Source organism: Sycon ciliatum, chromosome 1 (genome assembly GCF_964019385.1).
Source record: "Sycon ciliatum chromosome 1, ocSycCili1.1, whole genome shotgun sequence".
NCBI classification, from domain to species: domain Eukaryota; kingdom Metazoa; phylum Porifera; class Calcarea; order Leucosolenida; family Sycettidae; genus Sycon; species Sycon ciliatum.
This window is the reverse complement of record NC_088643.1, coordinates 8,453,434-8,476,210: the sequence shown is the minus strand read 5'-3', so window position 1 is coordinate 8,476,210 and position 22,777 is coordinate 8,453,434. Positions and strand designations below refer to the sequence as shown.

The window sequence follows — 22,777 nt, the reverse complement described above, 5'->3', positions numbered from 1 at the left end:
CAAAAGGTTGTATGGCTGCAGTGAATCTCGTTTGGCATTTCTGACTTGAGGTATGACGTCTGAACCAAGTGTGAGGTACAAGTATGTCTGAGAAGGTACAGTGTAGCATGTTGAAAAACGTATTGCTATGAATAGTATTCGGTATGTTTATGGGTCCAATTGTGACGATGCTACAGGTCCTGACGATTATGACACTTTGTGGAGGCAACGATTTCCTGGTTCCTGCCATTGTGTACAGGCGAAGAACTTAGTGTTTGTGATGACACTTCATACAGAATATCTCCAATGATTGCATACTCGTACACTAGCCTCTCTCGATTCCTGTGAGAGTACAATTCCCTGGTCTTGGCGTGGAGGTCATGCATTTACTCGCTAGTACTAGTATCAAAATTTCACCTGCGGTGAGTACCATCTATTACCCAGATCCACGCAGTCCTTCCGAACTTCCGAAGTCATCCAGCTTAGAAGAAATCCAGGACGTGCAGTGAATTGGTCGGCACTGTTCCACGGGCAAGTGTCGGGTAGTGAACTGGTTACTTGCTGGACCTCTCTCTAATTCTTTTGGCACAGGATCTCTGTTCTGTATGGCTCTGCACCCTTCTAAACTAAAGCCTAGAGCCCTTTCAATTGTTGAAAAAGGCAAGCATGTGCATACGGGGCAACCATACATACCTACTAATAATAGTATGATGTTCACTGTAGAAATGAGCTGCACAACTTCTGTCGACGTCAATGGTACGAAGCCAGAACTAGGAAACCGCGATCAGTGGGCTGCATCGACACCCAAACCGATGTGCATCTCCCCTCAGGCTTTACTCCAACCTGTTCAAAAATGATCTATGTCGTCTGGAGCCTGACTGAATGAAAGCCAATAGAGGCTCAAGGGAATTCAATCTGCGGTGGAGAGTATTTCAAGAGAAAGGAGCTTAGTTTTCTTTCTTTCTTTCAGTTTAGCTGTTACCGTTTAGTATACCGGTACTCTTCAGGATTGGCTCAATCCGAATGAGCCCCAGAAGGCAAATCGCAGGTTACGTTGCACCGCAACTTTACTGAGTGCTTGAGCGTGACCGTAGTTGCAGGCACAGGCCGATGGAGAGGAGCGTAGATGATACTAGATCTACGTCGTTACAATCGTGTAGATAATTATGTACAACAACGGTCAGACTGGAATAGAACGTTGTTTGCCACTGAGCGCTAGTTGTTCCGGGATCCCTGTTCAAGCTGTTGTGTGTTGTGTTGCCACAGCACACACTGAATAATCACATTTACACAATAACGAACAGTGTCCAGCACCTACTCTCTAACTCGAAGTCTGACAGACTAGCTTAGCTCCGAGCTTCATGATTAATTTTCGTGTTGTTCTGACGACAGGCTCAGTTTGTCGAAGAAGACAGTCCTTTAAATTTACGAGGTGTCGTAACATTGGCACAGGTGCCATGGTTGTGTCACCAGAGTTGGCTACAGATTAGTGTATTTTCATGTTGTGGGGAAAGGAGCAGCCAAAAAATTTGCGTTTCCTTCGGGTCAACCGATGAACCCAGCACAACAAATACTTACAAAGTGATAGTGATTACGGAGATGTGGACACCACCATTGACTCGCCGATAAGTGGCTTTCCATCTTTGGTGTGTCGCGTAGGCATGATGTGCGGAACAGACAGTGTCCGGACGTACGCCGCCTCATGCAAATTTCGCACTTGCAGCATAGCTAGCTACGCGACTTTCGCCAAGTGCATCATCAACGCGCATTTGGCGTCTCGGATCCGTGCGCTTTCTCCCAGCTGCACCGCAAAGACGCGCCTTCTGAAACAAACAAGCCAACGAGATCACTTGACCGCAACACACCGATTCGAATGCTGATACGCGCACGCGGCATCACCAGCATCATCGTGTGATCTACAAAGTAGGCGGCTTCGCAATTCGGGCTTCTAGGACGTGCTTGACTGGGACGCGAAACCGCCATTCGCAGGTATATCCACATGGTGCAGAAGAAGGGAGGCACGTTTTGCACCTGTACTGCTTCTCACGCGCCTAGGCCTCGGCTACGGTGCCAGTATCAAGATCTATGACTATGATGTTGATGATTCCGATGCGATGTCACTGCTGCAGATCCGTCCACGATTCAGCTGAAAACTCAAGAGGCTCAAGTGTGTGCTACTTCCAGGGTTTGTTCTGACTTCATGCCTCTTGTCTTGACACTGTCTTCACTACTTCAGCTCAGTCTTCACAGTTTACAATCCAGGTATCAACGTACTGCGCCGGAGGCTGGAACAAGTGGCTGCAGTCATACTCAGCCGACTAGTGCAGCACTAAAAATGCAGAAGTGTCCGGCTAGGCTCCACTACCGTCCGACTCCGCACAAAAGTCCTGGACACTCTTGGTTGGTGAAGCAAGTAGTTACGGAGCGAGCAGTCTAAACTCATAGAGACGAGCTGGTTAGGGCTGGTTGTCAAACGGACCAGGCCGGCTAGACTGATTTCGAAAGCACGTCGCAAGGGCGAGATTGTTAGACACATCGCCGCGAAGCCTAGGGCCTAGGCATAGATTTCCCACGAGAAAAGTGCTGCCTAATCGTTGATAAAAGCGGTGACCAGTTCAGGTGCGGAGGTCAGAAGCCAAGAAACACTCAACGGGCCGTCCGAAATACCTTCACTGGCTTCAGTAAGTCATCCACTTCGCTGGAGAGGGTTTATACTTTCGCTGAAGTAGATATCGAGACAGCGTTGGTAGCATCGAATACCGATTAGTATCGATACATTGTATCGATCGCTTACTCCTGGACTTCTGGATTTTGTCAGCTATCGCTAGTACAACCACTCGACACGGTAAGCATTAAAGTGTGTTGTTTTAGTGTCTGAGCTTGTCATGGCTGAGGTATTTCCGATGGATATTGTTTCGTGGAAATTCCTCATGAAACTGCTACTGGGAGAAATAGCAATAATACCAAGTCTTGGCTCCATTACATCGCACATGCATGCAACTGCTAGTAGCAGGGGCGTCGGAAGGTATTTTAGTGTGGTACGGTCAGCCATCTGAAGTACAATTTACTCGTGCGGGAGTGGTGGCTGATCCGAAATTTTTGGAAATTTAGATCCCAGATCAGTGTATTTTATTGATTCATGGGGGGGGGGGGGTACCTGGGGCAAAAAGTGGTACGGTCAATACCGTAGTACATAGTGATCGTACCGTGTCCGACGCCCCTGTAGTAATAGTATGGCGCTATGGAACATGCTACGAGAAAGCCACATCAGTCCTTTTTGTTTTGTTCAGAACAGTCAGTGGAACTCGGAAGCGGTGCTGTCTATGACGTGCCGTTATGCGGTAGAGTGCAATAGTCAGCCAAAGCCCTGCTCAATTCCTCATTGTGAATAAACTTTCTCTGCCCTCGCCACTGGCATAGGCTGCCGTAGTGCAATCTAGTATTGTCTCCCAATAGGCAATGGCCTGACTCCAGAGTTCAGTGTAGTTGTCTTCACCCGGTAACACTCAGCACCACTCAGCATGCAGCTGCACCCCTTCCCAGTTCCCACAATAGAGCAAGATCTGTCATGCTACAGACTGTGCGAGTTTAGCACAGTGGTATGGGGCCATAGCAGATCGATGCTGGCTTAAGTTATGATCAACACAAAAAGGTGAAGGAAGTGAAGTGATATTCATTAGTTGAGGGAATGGAAAAGGGAAAAGTCTGGAGAAAAAATCGACTGTCACCACCAGGACTCCAACCAGGGACCTTTGCTTGAAGCCAGCGATGCTCTAACCATGGAGCTATGGTATAGCTGTCATTCCAGACGGGACCGTTCAACATTCTCTTCCATACTCACATGTAACACAGACTGGTGGGACGCAGCCCTCTGGTCTGAATCTCGCTTTCCAACGCAGACAATAGAAGTGCACTGTAAACGAGTCGAGTTGGCCCACCCAGGATAGTGCTGTCCGCCGTCACCCGGCTTCCTATAAGGCTCAAGTACAAGAGGGGTTCGGCTAATGGGTCTTTCTCTGTCCAAAAAACTGAAGTGTGTGGTAACAAGCAGGATACACAGCCAATGTTGACAAGTAAGTTTTGGTTGAAGCATTTTCCATTTGCTGCAAGCCCCCGCCCGGATATGCGCATTACAGTGCAAAGAGCAATAGAACTAAGCCTATTCCTAGCCTGATCTATTGTTGAGTTGAGTTGGAAATACAATATCAGTTGCAACTGCAAAGTACCAAATGATTACGCAAACCACCAAGCTGATAAATTCCACAAACAAGACACTGGTCAGTATGCAAGGACAGTAGAGTACTTGGTAACACTGCTCAGCATTGGACTGGAACTACACGTACCCACCTGCGGATGCCAACTGCCTGGTCACCGTGGGCTAGCAATGCTGTTCAATCCAGATCGAAACAGCCGGATCATGAAATGATCATAAAAATAATGATCTGCCTCCACTATGATCTGGCTCAGATCATTATTATGATCTGGCTGTTTCGATCATCATAACAATATGGAGTATTTCAATATTCAATGAGAATTCTCTTCAAGTCGTCACATACTTGGCCGAAAGAAGGACCAGTATTTCACTTTTCCTGGCCATGTACATGTACATGTACACTGGGGTTGTTTGGCTCGGTTAGCCCGGATTTCTTTTCAGTTCGCGCTCCACACCAGTGTTTTTTTTTATTTTTTATTTTACTTTATTTTTTTACTATATGCACATCCCTACAAAGTAATGGGGGTAATGAAAGAGACAAATACAAATAATGCAAAGACAACAAAGGAGTAGTAGGTGCTACAAGTGCTGTGCTGGTCAGGCGCACTGTGTTTATGGTTGAAATGAGCCTACGTAGTTCTCAGTGTTCGCTTTGATACTGTTGTTGCAATCCGACTGAATCAGTAACCAATCCAACATCAGCTAGTCTGGCTCTTGTAACATATTGGGTGTGTCTGTATTGCCCATACTTAGCAGGTCACTTCAAAGTCCAAGTGTGTGTGTGTGTGGGGGGGGGGGTGTATGTGTGTGTGTGTGTGTGTGTGTGTGTGTGTGTGTGTGTGTGTGTGTGTGTGTGTGTATGTCGTCTAAGCAAGTGGCATCGTGCAAGTGACTTTACAGTCAAATGGCTGAACCCAGATATTCGAAATCGCTTCATGTGATATTTTATCCCTTGCCTAACCTGAAAAACATGGATCGGTAACAGCCCAGTCTAGAGGGCACCACTCTACCAGCACCACCCAGGTCCAAACTGATGACATGTGCACTGGAAAATTTCGGGTGCTACAATTTATACGTGTATGTGACTTCCCTGTGTGCGTTGGCTTTGAATAGTTTGCTTTGCTTTTGCTGTGGTTTCATCCCAGGCTGGCGTGAGTATGGACGAAGGGCGCGGTGACTCGCCGCCGGTTGCCATGGCTGCCTTGCAGCGCAAACTCAAGTCCCTGGAAGACCTGCTGGTGTGCCCGGTGTGCCTGGATCAGTACAACGACCCAAAGTCGCTGGCCTGCCTGCACGCTCTCTGCCGCAAGTGCATCCAGTCGATGGTGGACATGGAGCGTCGGCAGCTGGAGCGCTCCGACAACAGCGGTAGCAGCAATACCGATGGCATCATGGTCACGTGTCCAGCTTGCCGCCAGCGTAGCCTAATACCCAGCTCGGACCCGAGGAACCTGCCCGATAACTTCATGGTGAAGAACATGCTCGACGCGCTGTGCCGTAGCGACTCACAGGAAGCGGAGAACGACACGTCGGAATTGACCGCGTCCGGCGAGACTCCCTCCAGACAGATGTCGCTGTCCGGCGTTGCATCTCCCCCCGGTCACGTGCGGCACAGCTCGTTGACGGCGACGGATTGCGGTAACTGCGGCGACGACAAGCAAGTCACTGACGTGTGCCAGCAGTGCAACATGCGCCTGTGCCGTCTCTGCTCCACCGTACACCGCAAGCAGCTGGCCTCGCGCTCTCACGTGGTGGTGCCGATCGGCCGCCTCAGTCCCGCCGAGCAGCGGGCACTGCGCGTCCGACCGCCCAACTGTGCGCGGCATCCCGCCGAACCGCAGGAGTTCCACTGCGACACGTGCAGCGCTATGATATGCCGCGACTGCGCACTCTTTGATCATCGCATGCACGAGTTTGTACGTGTTGAGGAACACGCCGAGCGCCTGCAAAACCAGCTAGTGAGTTGTCACGAGAAGTTGGCAGCGCTACTCCCCGCAATACCTGAACACACAGCAGGTATAAAGACGTGCATGCAGGTACTGGAGAGCGACGCCAGGCGCATCAAGCAGCATGAGCTGTGGTACATTGACTCGCTGGTGGAAACCCTGCGGCAGAAACGGCGAGCGATGGAGCAAGCTGTTGTTCACGCCAAGGAGGCCAGGATGCATGGATACCGCGATGATGTCAGGGTACTGGCGGAGCAGGCTGCCTTGGGCGAAGAACTCGTTGCAGTCTCCAACGAAGTACAGAAAGCAAACCGCAACAGCACTGCATGGGATCGGCTGATGCTCTTGGATCAACTGCAGTCATGTCAGCGTAGAATAGAAGAGGTATTGAAGGAAACAGGTGCATCGCTACCACCGGCGTCGGGAGAGAAGCACGTAGAGCTGACGTTCGGCGCCTCGAAGATTTCTGCCGCCGACCTGCTGAGCGAAAGTGGTACGCTGACAGTGCGTCAGCACAGCCCGTCGAGGCCGCTGGCGCGACGCTACATCCTAAAAGCCCCGGACGTCTCCCACACTGCCTGGACGACGACAATGCACATTGTGGACACTGAGCCGGCAGCAATGACAGCTGGCACTGCGGCTGCTTGCCAGTGCACCGAGGACGTTCCCGAGATCAAGGCGTACTTGTCACTGAACAGTTCTGCCGCCGAAGACAAGGAGAGAACTTCGCTTCCGATCGAGGAACTAGAGAACGGTGCACGCGTCATCAACATCAATATCGAACAGCAATGCCGCGCCATACTGAGTGTCGAGTGCAACGGCGCTCACATCCGTGGCAGTCCGACAACCATCGACATCACAGGCGTGGGGAAAACCCTTCGCATCATCGGCAGCCGCGGCAACGGTGACCACCAGTTCAAGGACCCGTACGATATCACCGTGTCCCATCACAACAACCACATCTTCGTGGCCGACACGGGCAACCATCGCGTGCAGGAACTGAGCGAGGATGGCACGTTCATACAAAGCATCAAGTTCACGGCGGAGGACGGCAAGTCCATGAAGCCCACGGCGGTCGCCGCCACTCGAGATGGCAGACTGGTTGTGGCCGACTACAATCACAAGTGTCTGTTGCTATTCGACAATGACACGCTGATCAAGGTGCTGCACCCACCGGACAATCGTCAGCGCCGCAACCGCAGCAATCCCCTGGAGAGCGGCGGCGGCAGCCATCGCGGTGCACGGCCGCTGGAATGCTACGGTCTGGTGGTGGACAACGCGGGGCGCATACTGGCAACCGACTACGTTGAGCGCAGCATCCTGGTCTTCTCTCCCGACGGCGTCTACCTGACCTGCATCGGTTACCGGTGCCAGATGAACCTGGAGGCGAGGGCCGAGTCGCCTCAGCCAGTCAATCCCAAGGGTCCGCTGGGTATCTATGCTGCACTGACGGCGGATAAGTACTACGTCGCCGACTTTGGCTACTACAGGGTCAGCGTTCTAGACTCCGCCGGCAAGGTTCTGGAGCTGCTGGCCAGCCGCCTGGCACCGAGCCCGGACGGCTCTGCGGGCGGTGACGAGCCGCTACTGAAGCGGCCCTGGGGAATATGGTGCGATAGTAAGACATCGCGTATCCTGGTCAGCGATCACACCACTAACCAGTTGCTCGTCTTCCACGACGGACACGTCACCAGCAAACTACCCGCTGACGGAGACGTGGCTCAGCGCCTCAACGGCCCGGTCGGAATCGCTCCCGACAAGTACGGCCGCATCTGGGTGGTGGAGAGAGAAGCGCACCGCATCCGCCTCTTCTAGGAAAGCCGGTTTGTTCACAGCTGCCATGGCAAAGCTTCCGTATTCGGCATCTCCCAGCGAGAATGGAACTATGCGTGCGTGTAGGATGGTATGAAAGTTTTATGTTGTGGCACATGTTTCTCCTCCTTGCAGTTGGTTGGTGTCCATGGCATACTAGACTAGAGGAAATGACAACATTAACGCTAGGTGAGATAGGTCCTCCTTGAGTGGCATATATTGCTTTGAAGGATATTGTAGTTTTCTTCTACCTTGAGTGGGCTGAGCAAAAGCAACCCCGATCAGTAGGAGCAATGTAGTCGCGTTGATTTGTGTCCTTTGCCTTTGATTGCGCCAACCTTTGCGATCCGGTTTTTTTGAATACTTTGTCAAACTCTAATAACGCATTCCCAAAGGATTCACATTGGAAACACTGTAGCTGAAATCATGATTACAATTAATGCTTGACTGACCTAACTGTTATCAATGAAGGTGAATACTGTTTAAAATCGACTTGATGTGTACCATGGCTGTTTGTCTTATTTGCAAAGCACTAGGGATGGTAACAAAGGTGTGGTCAATTGGGTTACATGTATTGGGTTAATGCTACACACGCATTTGGTTGAGAGAATTACTCCCTCTCCCTTGACTCACTTGGGAGGTGTGCATTCGCCACTTAACTTCATCAGTGGGCGTAGTTGTGGCATGGCGATGCGAAAGTCGTTACTTGATGTGTTCCCCATGTGTAGTTATGCGGCCGCGAATACAGCTAACTTTGCAAGGGCAATGCCGTGTTGTACAGATCAGGTGCCGAATGACACTGCACACAGTAATGATCTGTACATGAAAAAGAAGTACAATGTCATGTGCTGTGGTGCATTGCCAAATATGGAATGTATGAGAAATGCTTGTGACTACGCTGGGATCAGGGATGCACTGGTCAACACCCCAGACGGCCATGCCCAGGTGGTTGTGAAGGGTGTTTATGGTACAAATCACGTCATTGCGCAATGGGTTTGGCCAGAGCAAACCAATATTGATCTCACTTTAGGAAGTCTCACGTGTGGATTTCGTGGAATATGAAATTGCCAAACCTGGCGCCAATGATATCTGTATGTGTTCGCCAGCCTGCATGGCATTCTATCTGACTGTCAAGTCATAGGAGGTGTGCGTCATAGTCATTAAATACGCTAACTCAGAGTATACCCGCTCAACTTCGAAGTGCAACATGGCTTACCGGAAATGATACAAGGGGGTTAATGTTTCACTATGAGGACAACCATGCCAAAAAAACCAAATGACGATGGAGACGTTTGTAACATAGAGACCATAGAGACATAGAGACCAAATATGGTACGGGTGATGACGATGAGTTATGTGTGAATTGCAGCGTTGGAGTGCTTCCATGAAAAACGGGGATAAAACTACAATGTAGTATGCAATACACCTCGCATCATCTATGACAAGCTTTGTGTGACAATAAAGTGGAGTGTTTTCAGAGGAGTGCATGTACCATCATGTAGAACACCATGTTTGTCAGAACATAATTATCATGAGCATTCATGGAAAGAGCACTGGCACTGCTACTGCGAAGTATTACAATCGTCACAATGGGTGCATGCGTGCGTGTGTGCGTGCGTGTGCGTGTGCATGCACGCGTGGGGGAGGAGGACGTCTAGACAAAGATTACAACGTGTCTCAGCAAAATAAAAGCAAACAAATGATGCGTGGAAGAAACAGCACCTGATGCTGAGCGCTGAACGTGTGCTCTGTGGTAAAAAAAACTGCCTGCGGGAATAAGGGTACAGTAGTTGAAAAAGGCAAGCAAGCACTTCAGCAACATAACCCACGGGCCGGGCTAGATACTCTCGCAAGAGACGGCTACTTGTATGACGATGCGTGGCTACACGTGGGCCAAGCAGCGTGCAGTGTACAGGAAAAGCTGTTCTATTTTTAACAGGTTGCAGGGTGGATTGAGCAGGTCACCAAAGTGAATTTCGAAAGTGAAGTTCATCTACAAGTACCGGTGCAGATAAAAAAAATCAAAAATTAATTTAGAGCTGCCTGCTTTGCCGTTGTACTGTGGAGGTTCAAGTTCAGTCTAAAAAAAGCTTAAAATACCTGAGCACACTGGAAGGAAGGTGGTATGGCAACGATGGCCAAAATGCCACCAAACAATGATGGAATCATGATCTGCTAACTTGGCTTCGGAAACCCCGAAAGGGTTGACGATAGATCGTCTATAATACTGGTATGCGTGCACACACATTCCCGTAATGTGAAGCATCCAACTGAGCGTACATCTTGGGTGCTAATGCCCTACATAAGGTAACTGCGGGTCTCATTCCACGGGTGAGATATAGAGGCCACATGGCGGCCTGCATGCAGTCTGCAAATACGAAGGGCCGCAAAGCGAATGAATGCAGTGACTCGCCGGAGAGTACAAGAAGCGGAACTTTCTCCAGCAGCCAAGATGCTGCACTGGGGACCTCTTTCTTTTTCTCTCTCTCTCCACAATCAGCGTTGGCTACACAGAACTCGAAAGGAGAAACAGCCACGCACATGATGTCTTCTGCGTCGCGGCCTGGATTGTTTGCCTTCGCCGCGGGCAACGTGGGCAATGTGCATTGTCTTAGCTCATTGGCCATCGAGGATCCTGCGCGGTATCATGACTGTCCAACTGTGTAGGTAGTGCTGTGGCGCGGTCTGCAGTCTGCTCGGTAGGATCTCAAGGGGAGTCTTCCAGTGTGGTCTTCTACTCGTCTGCCCTTCCTCGGAGTATGCCCACGTACGTCCCCTCACCAGTTCAACTGTAAGTAGAAGCGGGCAGGTAGTCTTGGTCGTTTAGTGTCGTCGTGGTCCCATCAGGAACGCAGCTGTGTCTGGCGACTCACTGCCAGTGGTCGGGAAGGGAGCGCAGCTCGATCAGACCCTCCAGCAGGTAGCAGGCGCGTACGCTGCGGCTGTGATCGGACGGCGGCAGAATAGCGCCAGTGTCATCGGCGTAGATGAAGCTAAACGAATCGAGTCAAGGCACCGCAGTCAGTGATACTCTGCAGTGTGTATACCAGTCACGCATGACTTTGCACAATGTTCCTGACAGTGAATGGTATACACTACGCAATCGTTCTATACCAGATATTTGGAAATCGATTCCTTTTGCTAACCTTATTTTGTTTTGGTATCGAAAGAAAGTCAAGTCCAGTGTTACTTTATGTCTCCTAACCCTTATGTGACAGACAGTGGTAGAACGTGATCTGTAACTGCTTGTGAAAGGCTGTCTGCAACTAAGTTACAATGGCGTGTGAACCTAAGATGATGTTTCCTGGTGATGCGGAATAGCACAGTGACACCATTGCTGGAGGCGACACCAGCAACTTACGGATCAACAAATACTGAAAATATTAAGAAAATAACAAGTTCAAGCGGCCGACTGGGATCTACACGAATGCAATATGGACACAGCGCAAGCTGAACGCTAGCAGTACACCCTTACTCGTACCAATATACCTAGTAAACTACAGAACCCAGACGTGAGATTTTTTTAATGATATCAAGAGTACATGAAACCCAGAATGTGCAGCTTAGGGAATTTTCTACTATGGGTGTCTGTCACGGCGGAATTCCGTGATTACACCATATTTGTTGCAGATCTGAGGCGAGAAGTGGCGTAGTGCGTACAACTGAGCTTCAGTTGTGCAGAAAGAGGCCTGCTTGAATCCTGCTTGTACACGCCACAAAATGATGTGATCACGAAATTCCGCCGTGACAGCAACTCATCCAAGCTGCACACTCTGGTGTTCATGTACTCTTGATGATATGCACATTTGCCAGCGCAAGAGGCTTTACCAGTATAGAGGTTATGCGATACACGTCATATAGTACGTTTGCCACCCCAAATTCTTCTATATAAGGGGTTTCTGTACCCGCTTTGGGCATTTCGCCACCCCAACTGGCTCCTATGTATGGCGGATTTGACGTTATCGCATAACCTCTTATCCATAATCCACGGCATGCAGAGACAGTTCAATAACTATGGACATGCAGGTGAGGGCAGGATACGGGAAGCGGAGGACGCAGAAGCTGTTCCTCGGAAGTGCAACACCTGCCGGCATGCCAGAGTTGAATACGGGGCACGGCGATGGCGCAGGCTGTACATTACACACACACACACACGTAGATGCATGCATACACACCCGTACACATCCGTACACACCGTGCACACGGTGTCATACAAGTTAATGTCTACAGTGTGTTCACTGTGATCAATCAAAATCAGGGGTGCTACAAACACAGAACATACATAGTACTCAACGCATCCATGGTTCATCATCTTTCTGTTCGTTACTCAATAAAACATTCGTGAAATGTCGATCCAGCTGGTACTGCTGATTGGAATTTCGAATTCAGTCAGACCTCGTTTATCATACAAACATTATGTGTGTTCTATTATTCGGTTCCCTCTAATCAGGGCCGGTCGGGACAGCTTGAAAGAGTGCTCAACGCAGCAGAGTACAAAGTGGTATACACGGATATACAGGAGGAGCTGAGAGGCCGTCTCTGCGGCAACATCCAAGTTTCACGCACTGAGAGATCATCAGACAGCACTGGCCACTCTAAATTATTAATATTGTTCTGAGCGGGCCTATACAACATGTAGTGTGGCATTGAACCCTGGATACGACATAAGAGGCCATCCAACATTATCGATAATTTTCACGGAACGAAAAAGTTTAGTTATGACCCTCCCCCACCCACCCACCCCCTTCAACGAAAAATACATCGACTTGACAGCTAGAATGGATTGATGTTTCAGCCATCAATAATTTTCAAAACAAAAATCTCCTCAACCCACCCACCCATAAACGAAACTGTTTCTCTTCGTGAAAAAGATCAATAATTACGGATGGCCCCTAATGACACGCCGGAAGACAAACACAACACGCCCACTGACCACTATACTATAGATACTAGAGAGGTTCTGCACAACGAAAATTCGTACGAACTTTCGTTATACGTCATGAACTACGAAACTTCGCACGAACTTTCGCAACTTTGGACGCGAAAGTTGCCTGGCACGCGAAATGAACTTTCGCAAGAAGTTTCGTGAGATTGGAAGCTGGGAGCCGTCAAAAACGGTATGAGTATACGCAACACATGTCATATAGTACCGCATGACGCGAAAGGTTCTTCTATATATGGTTTTTTTTGGGCATTTTGCCCCTCAACAACTCGTACATGTACATGTAGCTTCGATGTCAGGCAGATTTGACGTCCTTTTTTTGGTTCTTCTATACCATGTATACAGGGGGGTTCCGTACACAATTACCCAGAAATGGGCATTTTGCCACTCACTTAGCTGCCATATCACTTATCAGGCGGATTTGACGTCCTTTATTTGGTTCTTCTATGATGGGGTTTCTGTACACAATTACCCACTCAGTTAGCTCCCATATCAGGTGGATCATCCTTTATTTGCCGACTCCCTGATTGGAAGAGGTCAGCTTCGTTCAGCTTGTGTTTTCGCTTCTTGGTCCTTACAACGCTTTCTCTTTTCTCTCTCAAACATGGAGTCCTCTGCCAGCTCCACTGTTCAATCCTCGCTTCCAGATTCGCCATGTCGAATTGTATTCGACCTAACGATGGATTTAATTTTGCTCCGCCAGGTAATGGCACACCCCAATCCATTCGTCCGTGGTTCTCCAGCTATGGATAACGTAGCGGATGAACTAGCCAAACAGGATGCTGCACGCTTCGGGTCGCTAACGAAAAAGAGCGTTCGAGATAGGCTGATGAAAATGCTAGAACACCATGCCAAAGGCGATGCCTGGCGTAGACGACAGTAAGTACCGCAATGATAAGTAGAACCCGTTATATATATTTTCCACGTGTCAACCATGATGAGCATGTCGTTTACTGTATATGGAATTGTGTTCATCTTTACCCAGTACTTGGTGATGAAGATAAGCAGAATGTGCAGGCATCTTCTATCTGTGATGTCCAATTGTATTATTCTGTGACGCAACCATTACTTTTAATTCGTTCTATTTTATCCATCTTCTTTCGCATTTCAGATCTGGTTCCGCCGAAGATAACACGGAAAAAACCCAACTGTTGACGGAGCTCAGTCAGGTCTATGCTGAGCGCAGTATGCCTCAGGAGCGTGAAGCCGCTGCTGCCGTAACGTCAAGAGCCGTAGCCCTCCAACTTCGCGACAGCGCCTGCCGCACTTTGGGCGGCAAGGGAACATCGGCGTCCACATCAACTAGTAGCAGTGATACTGCTGCAGCCTGCACTGGCCACACAGCAGCAACAACCACCACCATCACAGAAACAACCATCGCAGCAGCAGCAGCTGCAGCAACAGTAGCAGCACCAACAAAGAGTGCAGCAGCAGACGAGCCTGCAGCCAAGCGTCGGCCGACTGGAGCAAGTGCCATCATGGCTCCAGTCGTCGACTACCTCAAGGAAAAAAACGACCGTGACCGTGATATCCAGGGCAAGAACTTGGATTTGAAGAAGGACGAGCTTGACTTCAAACGTGAGGAGTTGAGGGCAAAGCAGGAAGTGCAAAAAGCTAGAGCTCGCAGCAAAGGCCGAAGCAAATGAGAAAAAAAGATGCTGCAGACCAGCGCAAAGATGCAGCCATGATGTCCATGATGAAGATGATGATGGACAAAATGAAATGATACGCATATATTTTATATGATGTGGGACTGTCACAAATTCAAATGAGTTGGTTTGTTGGCTTTATCTTTATCTATCTGCACATCACGTCTAACATATCTATTTAATGTTGAGTGCTGTGATCACAAAGAAATCTGTGTAGACCTGGTGAAGAGAAGCTGTTGTCCATTGAAAAATTCCGATTGCTTTTACAGTGGTATGTCGTGGAGATAAATTCCACTAACATATCCACTATGGAGCCCAGGAAGTGCTTACGGTTGCAAGTACTCCTGGATCGATGGCGGTGAAATGCTGAAATAGCTGCTGGTCTTGTTGCCAAAGCGCATGATGGTGCGGAGATTGGTAAGGAGAGCAGCCACTTTGTAATACAAGCCCACTGGCTGCAACAGTAGCTTTTGCTGTTTCCTCATGTCTACATATGGCCATAGCGTGCAGACTTCACCGAAGGCCCACTCAACAGCAATGCGGCCTGCATTCATGTGCATGTTGAATTGGTGCTGGTCATGAGGGAGATTTGCGCCGCGGTATGCCTTCTGGAGGTAGGGGCTTAGCGGGTACGCAGGATCTCCGTAAATTGCAAACGGGGGCTCATTCTGCGGGTGATTGATGTCTTGGGCCATGGCATCCAGCAGTTGACTCTCACGGAGGATACCAGAGTCATGTCGCCGCCCTTCAATGGGCCCATACAGATGGGTGATCAGGCCGTCAGGTGTTGCAACAGCCTGATACTTTACGGCATGCACGCGCTTGTGGCCGTTGTACATCAATCGCTGATGCATACCTGGGCGACATATTGGCCTGACTGTGCCATCTATGTAACCCCATACGTTCAGGTTCACACCAACCTTGGCAGAAAGCGCCTGCGCATAGGCTTCAATGCGCTCTGGTGTGAAAAACGGCTGCGCAAATGGGTTCTCCAGCAAACCTCCCCACCTCTCCCATATCCACATCAGCATACTGTTGATGATAAGCGATAGAACGGGTTTGCTTCTACCGAACTCCTCACACAGCATACCTAGACGATCTGGGTAGGCAAGCCGACGCAGCAAAATCAGCAGACCCTCCATTCCGTTCCACGTGGTCCTGCATGGTGCTCGAAATCTATGTGGAACTTGTAACGCTATGAAAAGCTCTTCCAATTGTCGATGCGTAAATCTGAACTGACGAAGACAAACATCATCATCCAGCAAGTTGAAATCCAGCCGAATTCCAATTTCCTGGGGGCCTACAAGGAGGCCACGGGCAGCACACAGCTCCACACCGCCGATCAGCATCAGCAACTCCTCATCATCCAAGTCCCCCTCGTCATGGGCTAGCAGGAATAAGCAGCAGAGCACTGCACTTTTCTCTTCGCCACTTATTTCCGTTACGTTCATCGTTCTCACCAAACCAACTTCTAACACAACCAAGCTCACAACAAATCTCGTGTCCTGCACTGATGAAGCAAGTAGAAGTGAATAGAGTCTATCGGGTGCTGCAATGAATATACCGTATTTTTCCGGTTGTAAGTCGACCTTTTATGGCTTAAAATAGAAGGAGAAAGGGTGGGGGTCGACTTACAACCGGGATTCGACTTATAACCGGGAACTATCAGAATCTTACAAAAAATGACCTGCACTGCATGCACGAGTGCACCATGTTTACACATTTTTGCCAGTTTATTGGCCTTTTTCAAGGATTGGGACGTTATATCCTCCAATGAGGAATGTTTACATGATTTGTTGATGTGTTATTAGCAGGAGGTGGTTAGTAGTGCTTCTTTGGGTGAAAACTTTAAAACGCAGAATTGAGACCTCCAGATAGGGGGGTCGACTTATAACCGGGGTCGACTTACAACCGGTAAAATACGGTAGTTACTGCAATTGTAGTATACACTTTTCAAAATACGCTGTTTGGTTCCACGTGGGTGTCGCCACGTGGCGGGCACGGCTGTACAACGAGTTACGTGCATGAGATTGCGTATGCATATGCGTAGATCTACGTGCGAATATCGCGTACTACGAAAAAGTGCAGAACACAAAGTTCGTGCGAAACTTCGCACAAATTTTCGTCACGCTGTTCACGAAAGTTTGTACGAATTTTCGTTATGCAGAACCTCTCTACTGTAAAACATGTAGTTTTAGGTGCATTTAAAAAATTTCAGTGCCAGGGACCTGCCAGGTTTCAGGTGTAATTTAGAATTAGGTGGCCAGCGTTCACTTCACATACGGTGCATGCTCTAGTGCCTTTTAGGTGGTTTCTCTACCGAAATCACCGAAATTAAATTTACACTGAAAATTACATGTTTTACAGTATACTCAATCTGCGGACAGCATGCTGTTTCGTTCTTTTTGAACTCCTCAGCGCAGCACATTTCGGCAGCTATTTAATTTCGCCGATATTCGGCACCGACCCAAAACGCAGAAGTTATAACTCAGATCAAATCTTTCACATTGACTTTGGTGATGTACTAGTTAGTATACAGCTCGTGCCGAAATCTCGAATATCGTGGAATGCCGAAATTTTGCAGCGCCGACATTTTGTATAATTTTCCAGTGCACACAGCTCACCAGCTTACCTGTACATGAGGATGCAGAATGACCTGGATGTCATCGGCCGGTGTGGTGATGAAGAACCGCATCAGTTGTGCCATGTGTGCCTTTCCAGCAGATCTACGGTCATGTATCAACCAAGAGCAGCAAAGGACATACCAATAGCAATGATTACATGCTATTTTGATACCAAAGCTCTGGAACTGGGAGAGAAAGTAGAAACAAGTGAAGACCTGGAGCCCATTTTGAAATTGCGTATTTTGAACTCCAACTCAATACGGATGGCATCAGTTTTCCTTAGCATTAGACATGTTCATCACTAAGCTAAACTGTGCAGGCATTCACAAAATAATAGGAAGACAAATGTGCCATACGAGAACAACCAATCAGACCGTGGTAACAATGCACATGCTTCCTATCGACTACGACATGTCACGTGGCTGAGAAGAAGAGACACAAGAGGACCATGGAAATGAAACCCGCTATCCCAGGATATCGTTCTTGACTCACACACCCACGCACACACAGCCCCCCCCCCCCCATGCACCCACAAACACACCCACACACCCACACATTACCTGCAAGGGCAGCCCATGTAAAGAGGCATAGGCGTTGCCAATACCCGGCTAGCGGAATCCTGCACAAGGGTGAGCAGCACACACAATTATTGTACTTCGTCCGGAAACAAAAACTTCGTGACCTTTTTTCACTACTTTTCGCTGCTCTGGTTCTGTCAGCCTGAAACACTGACATGACATTTCGGAATCGTAGGAAAGCATGATTCATACAAGTATTTTGGAGAGCCGACAGTCGTCGCAGAGCAAGGGTGTCGACGCTGCAAACAAAGCAAAGCGAACATGTTTTTCATTTTTTGTCCATCAGGCGCAATGGGAAGAAAAGCACTGCGCTCACTGCTCGTCGTAGCTATTTTTTAGTTCAGAACTTGAAAGAGCAGGACAATGACATCGAGGAGCAAGAAGAGTGGAAAATGAATAGCAATAGCAGCTAGCGTTTTGAAATCTTCACCATCCCCGAAACGCCTATCTGCATGCGAACAGGTCGGCAAGATGTCAAAACTCCAAAACGCAGAGATGTGACAATCGTCACTTCGCGCAGCAGAGCAAGATGAACAAGTTCAAAATAGAAGTCGTTCAGCCACTGCAGAGCCTAGACCTCAACGTGGATGATCTCGCCTTTTTCAGCAGCCTCGACGATGTGTTCTTCGTCGCAAAAGGAGAAGGCGAGATCTGATCGGGGCAGTCGGGAAGTGCTGGTACGACTATGATATTCCTCGGAGGAAATTTGAAATGTTTGGCGTTGCCTGTGTTTGTTGTTCTGGGGCATCCTCGAGCGAGAGCGGAGGTGGTAATGAGTACCAGCACTGCAGCGCTACCGTGGTCTCCGCCGAGATGTGAAGAAGGCATTCAGGTAACAGCGAAGACGATCAGGGACGCTGAGAAGCTTCTCTGTGACATACGACATCGCGTCGATCGACCTGCCACTTGGAACGGTTTCAGCGGTGATGAGTCGAGCGATGGCGACCCAGACTGAGACTCTACTCCCACCAATCGATCCTGTAGATAATTTAGATATGTCGATTGAATGTGTTGAAGTGTTTCTCTTCCAAAAGAACACTTTTGTTGAGCACAGTAACTCCTTGAAAAGTCATGTCAAAAAGTCACGAATTTTTTGTTTCCGGAGGAAGTACCATACCTGGCAACTACCCCGATTTGGCCGGGACCATCCCGATATCAACGGTGGTAATAGGCACCCGAACGTGTATTTGTCGCATCCCTCACAGCTAAGTTATATTTGTATACATTTTCATACCTAGAGATGTCATTATCCCGATCTCAGGTTTGCAAAGGTTGGCAGATATGTTGTACAGAGTGACGGAGATCAACTGATACACAGATTCACAGTCATGTTCAGTGCGGCATCTCAGCCTGTTTTGAACAAGTTAGCACCCCTGCTCCAGTGCCGCACAAGTCAGTGTTTACAATGTCCCATGTTGGTGCTAACTGATAACCCACCTAAGCAGACATAACTTAGGTTATACTATAGCTTCAAAGCCTGATCATGGGGTGGTGGCGTCCCACGGAAGCGGAAAGGTGGTTCTTGACCAGGGAGTTGTACGACTCCTTGTTCTTGACCTGCCCGGTCGCGAACCCCATCGAATTTATTTATTTTTCAAAGCTGTGGCATCATTTATGATCCCCAACAGAAAAGGGCAGCAATGCATGTACCAATAGTGGTGAGGTAAGATAAAGATAACCTAGCATAAATAACACGAACTGAGACAAGTGTCACTGTCAGGCGGCAGGTCGCACAAGCTTCAACGTTCAGAGCAGCCACCTTCTTATAGCACAATTGAGTTGAATTAACGTATAATTGAGCAGCACTGCACGCACACTGCAGAACACCAGACTAACACTACTGTCTACAATAAGCTACCGTATTTCCCCGAATATAAGCTGTACCTTTTTACACTAAAAACTTAAGGGTGAAAAAGGGGTGTTACTTACAATCGAGCACGACTTACTACTGAAGTGAACATATCAAAACATTATGGCTCAAACCTGAAAACGGGGGTGCGTCTTTTAATCGAGTGTGACTTATAATCGAGGAAATACGGTAATTTTCAAAGGAGAAGCTAGAGACAGATAAAGGACACCGTCCATGCTCACCTTCAAATGCCCAGTGGGATGTATCTTTGATGCCTTATTGGGACCAGCGGCCAGGAATCTAGTGCAGAGCAAAGAGCACAGACACTCGTAACGTTATGTGTACACAAATCCAGAGAACCAATAATTATAAACACACACTGGCAGCAGAGAAGGAGAGAAAGTTGCATATTGTATGCAACAGTCAAACATTGATGGCTATACAGGGCTTGCATGTGGATAGGTGATATCAAGAGTACATAACCCCCCAGAGTGTGCAACGCCGATCCAGCTCTGCATAGGGTCTTAGTCGAGCGGAATCGGATCTTCTGATGTCATGCGTACACTCCACACCAGCGCAAGGCCGGTCTCGAGGCAGGGTACCATTGTTTTTGATCCAAGAGTACCCGCGACTCCCCGGGCTCCCCTCAGATGTGTACGGTATTATGATGCAAAGATCCGATTCCGCTCGACCAAGACCCTATGCAGAGCTGGATCAGGCGTTGCACACTCTGGGGGGTTATGTACTCTTGGTGATATGCCTATGGGGTGTAGGTGTGAGTTACAACCACAGAGCCCTTCTGTCCACTGTTTGACTACTGTATGAAACCTAGAACTCATTCTATTCTGTTCTGATAGATTGAGACAAGGGTGACTTCGGAGACATGACAGGAGCAGTCTGCTCTCCCCGCAAACAAATCGTGATCACGTGGCCAGATTTCGACCTTAACCTCAAAAGGTTTTCGCAAAGAATCCATGATCAACAAAAAGAGACTGTATAAGTAAGAGTAGACAGCAAACCTTACAGTAACTGAGCTTGCAAATGTCAGCGCCAGGTGTATTGTATTGTATTTTATTATTAACCCTTTGTGTACGGACTGTACAACTTTCGATCCCCTGGGATCGAAACTTTTCAAATTTTCAATCGATCGTAACTCAGTCATTTCTGGGTTATATCCGAAAACTAAAATGTGTAAGTCAAAGAGAAAACTCCCAGCTGTCCATTAAAACAATCACTGAAGCGCTCCGATGCGTGGTTCCAGAGTTACGAAGCTCGAAAGTCGAGATCAAATTCAGTCTGTGTACAATTTTTCAGTACATAAAGGGTTAATTTACTTGGGCATTCCCAACAGACCCTAAGGTCTTCTTACAGGTGTGTGTTCTGCATGATTATTCCTCCAAGGATTTTCGCTATGTGAACTAAAACAATTGAAAAATAAGTAGGGTAGCAATCCGAGTAGGGGGGGGGGGGGGGGGGGGTGCTGCCCTGCTCTCCCCCCCCCCCCCCCCACAACCTTTGCTTAGAACTACGCAACTAACTACTGATCGATTACGCTGAAGGGGTGGAGAAAGGAAAGAGCAAACTCTGGTCAGGATATTGCATTTTAACCCTTTAAGAGCCGCCCCATACTTGAATGCGTCGTAAACGACGCATTCAAATGCAAAACTTCAAAAGATCGTAACTCAGTCCAATCTCGCTCAAATCCATCGATCGAAATATCCAGGGCGAAGAGAAAACTCTCACCTGTCGGGAGAAACAAACCGCGAAGCGCTGCGAGCAACGGTTCCTGAGATAAATCACTCGTAAGTTGAGCCGCGATCGCGGTAATTTCAAAAGCGCGCAGTGCAACTTTAGTATTGAGAATTTTGAGAGTTTTCGTCACGTTGGTTTACTCGAATTTGCACGGGTTTCACTGTTGGTATTGTCAAGAGTACACGGCAAAAAATTGGAACTCCACGATCGAGTAAAATGAAATATCTGGAGCGGGACGCAATTGGACGCATTTGGGGCCTTTTTCGTACTGTCGCTGCGATCTAGCGCTGGATAGACGGTGTGCTGGCTATCATGATCGGCCTCATTCTCTTCCTCTCGCGGAGACCGTTCCAGGAAGCCCTAGATTGTGAGGATTGAGTGAGTAGAACTGAAGCTATGATCCGAGGAACACGAAAAAATGCAGAATTTTGAAAATTTCCTGTGGCTCTTAAAGGGTTAAATCATTGATGAGATGAGTGATGATGCGCAGATGGAGCAGAACTACACCAGACAACACTGTACACAACTCACCTATTGCCATAGAAGCACTCGTACTCCATTCCCACAAACAATCTTGTACTGACACCGGTGTCTTCAACAGGACAAAGAGAACAACAGCAAAAGAGAGTTGGAAAAATCACTCGAAGTACAAATGGATGCACCTGTTCACAACTTGAACTGGCCCCTCCGGTAGGATAACGTAATCACACATTTCACTTTTTATGCACGACTGTCACGATGTTCGTGTACAAAGCCAAAAATAAGGCGTCCAAAAATGGGAAAATTCAAAAATCTCATCACCGATCTTTCGTCGATTTGCATGAAATTACGGTTTTTCTCTTGAGGAAACCTCCACTTTCCCCCTCCATTATGATTTCCTCTTTCATCTGATACCCGTCTTGGTCGTCTTCTTCCAGGAACGATTCTTTCAGAGGTACGTTTCCTTTGCCTTGACGACTTGCTCTTCGTCATTTCTATCAGCCCTTTGCAGAGCTACCCTCTTCTCTTGTACGAGTTCTCGTCTTTTTCGCCAGTTTTCCTGGTGCCTGGATGATTTCATTTACATGGCCTGATTTCTCCATGTAGGCTTGTCCAGAGCGATGGCCCTCACATTCCCCAGCTGACTGCTGCGCTTCAAGTCGATGTTCCTCCTCTGAAAGTCGCTAGTGATGCGCGTCGCAATGGATGTCCTTGGACGTCCACGCCCAGCCTTGGCATCTCCTGCAAAATAGCCCGTCAGCGCGATCCATGGCGGTGCATCCCTGGCCATCGATTCTACTGTGTCAAATGGATGAAAATAGTATATTGCTGTCTACCTGCTATAGAAATAGTGGCAAAAAGCTTGCCAGCATGGCCGTGTCCACGAAATACAACGTGAAGGACTATCCCAGAAGCCTTCAAGCTGTGTACGTATTCGAGGTCGACATACTCAG

General features: G+C 48.3%; 2 protein-coding genes across 2 annotated transcripts in view; one reads left to right on the top strand and one right to left on the bottom strand.

Moving 5' to 3' along the window:
• The first annotated feature begins 2,162 nt into the window (after positions 1-2,162).
• LOC135811946 (RING finger protein nhl-1-like) lies at positions 2,163-8,442 on the top strand. The gene is made up of 2 exons (XM_065325226.1): positions 2,163-2,824; positions 5,338-8,442. Exon 2 carries the CDS (start codon positions 5,350-5,352, stop codon positions 7,951-7,953), a length of 2,604 nt encoding a protein of 867 aa, XP_065181298.1. The 5' UTR covers positions 2,163-2,824; positions 5,338-5,349; the 3' UTR covers positions 7,954-8,442.
• A 682-nt stretch (positions 8,443-9,124) lies between these two features.
• LOC135811941 (nonsense-mediated mRNA decay factor SMG8-like) overlaps positions 9,125-22,777 on the bottom strand; it is a 38,753-nt gene continuing 25,100 nt past the window's right edge. Inside the window, exons 24-29 of the mRNA XM_065325213.1 lie at positions 21,876-21,936; positions 19,835-19,892; positions 17,726-17,784; positions 17,174-17,267; positions 11,992-12,080; positions 9,125-10,943 (exon numbers count right to left, since the gene is read on the bottom strand). Coding sequence (XP_065181285.1) covers positions 10,820-10,943; positions 11,992-12,080; positions 17,174-17,267; positions 17,726-17,784; positions 19,835-19,892; positions 21,876-21,936 — 485 coding nt within the window. The 3' untranslated portion in view covers positions 9,125-10,819. The remainder of the gene's footprint in view (positions 10,944-11,991; positions 12,081-17,173; positions 17,268-17,725; positions 17,785-19,834; positions 19,893-21,875; positions 21,937-22,777) is intronic.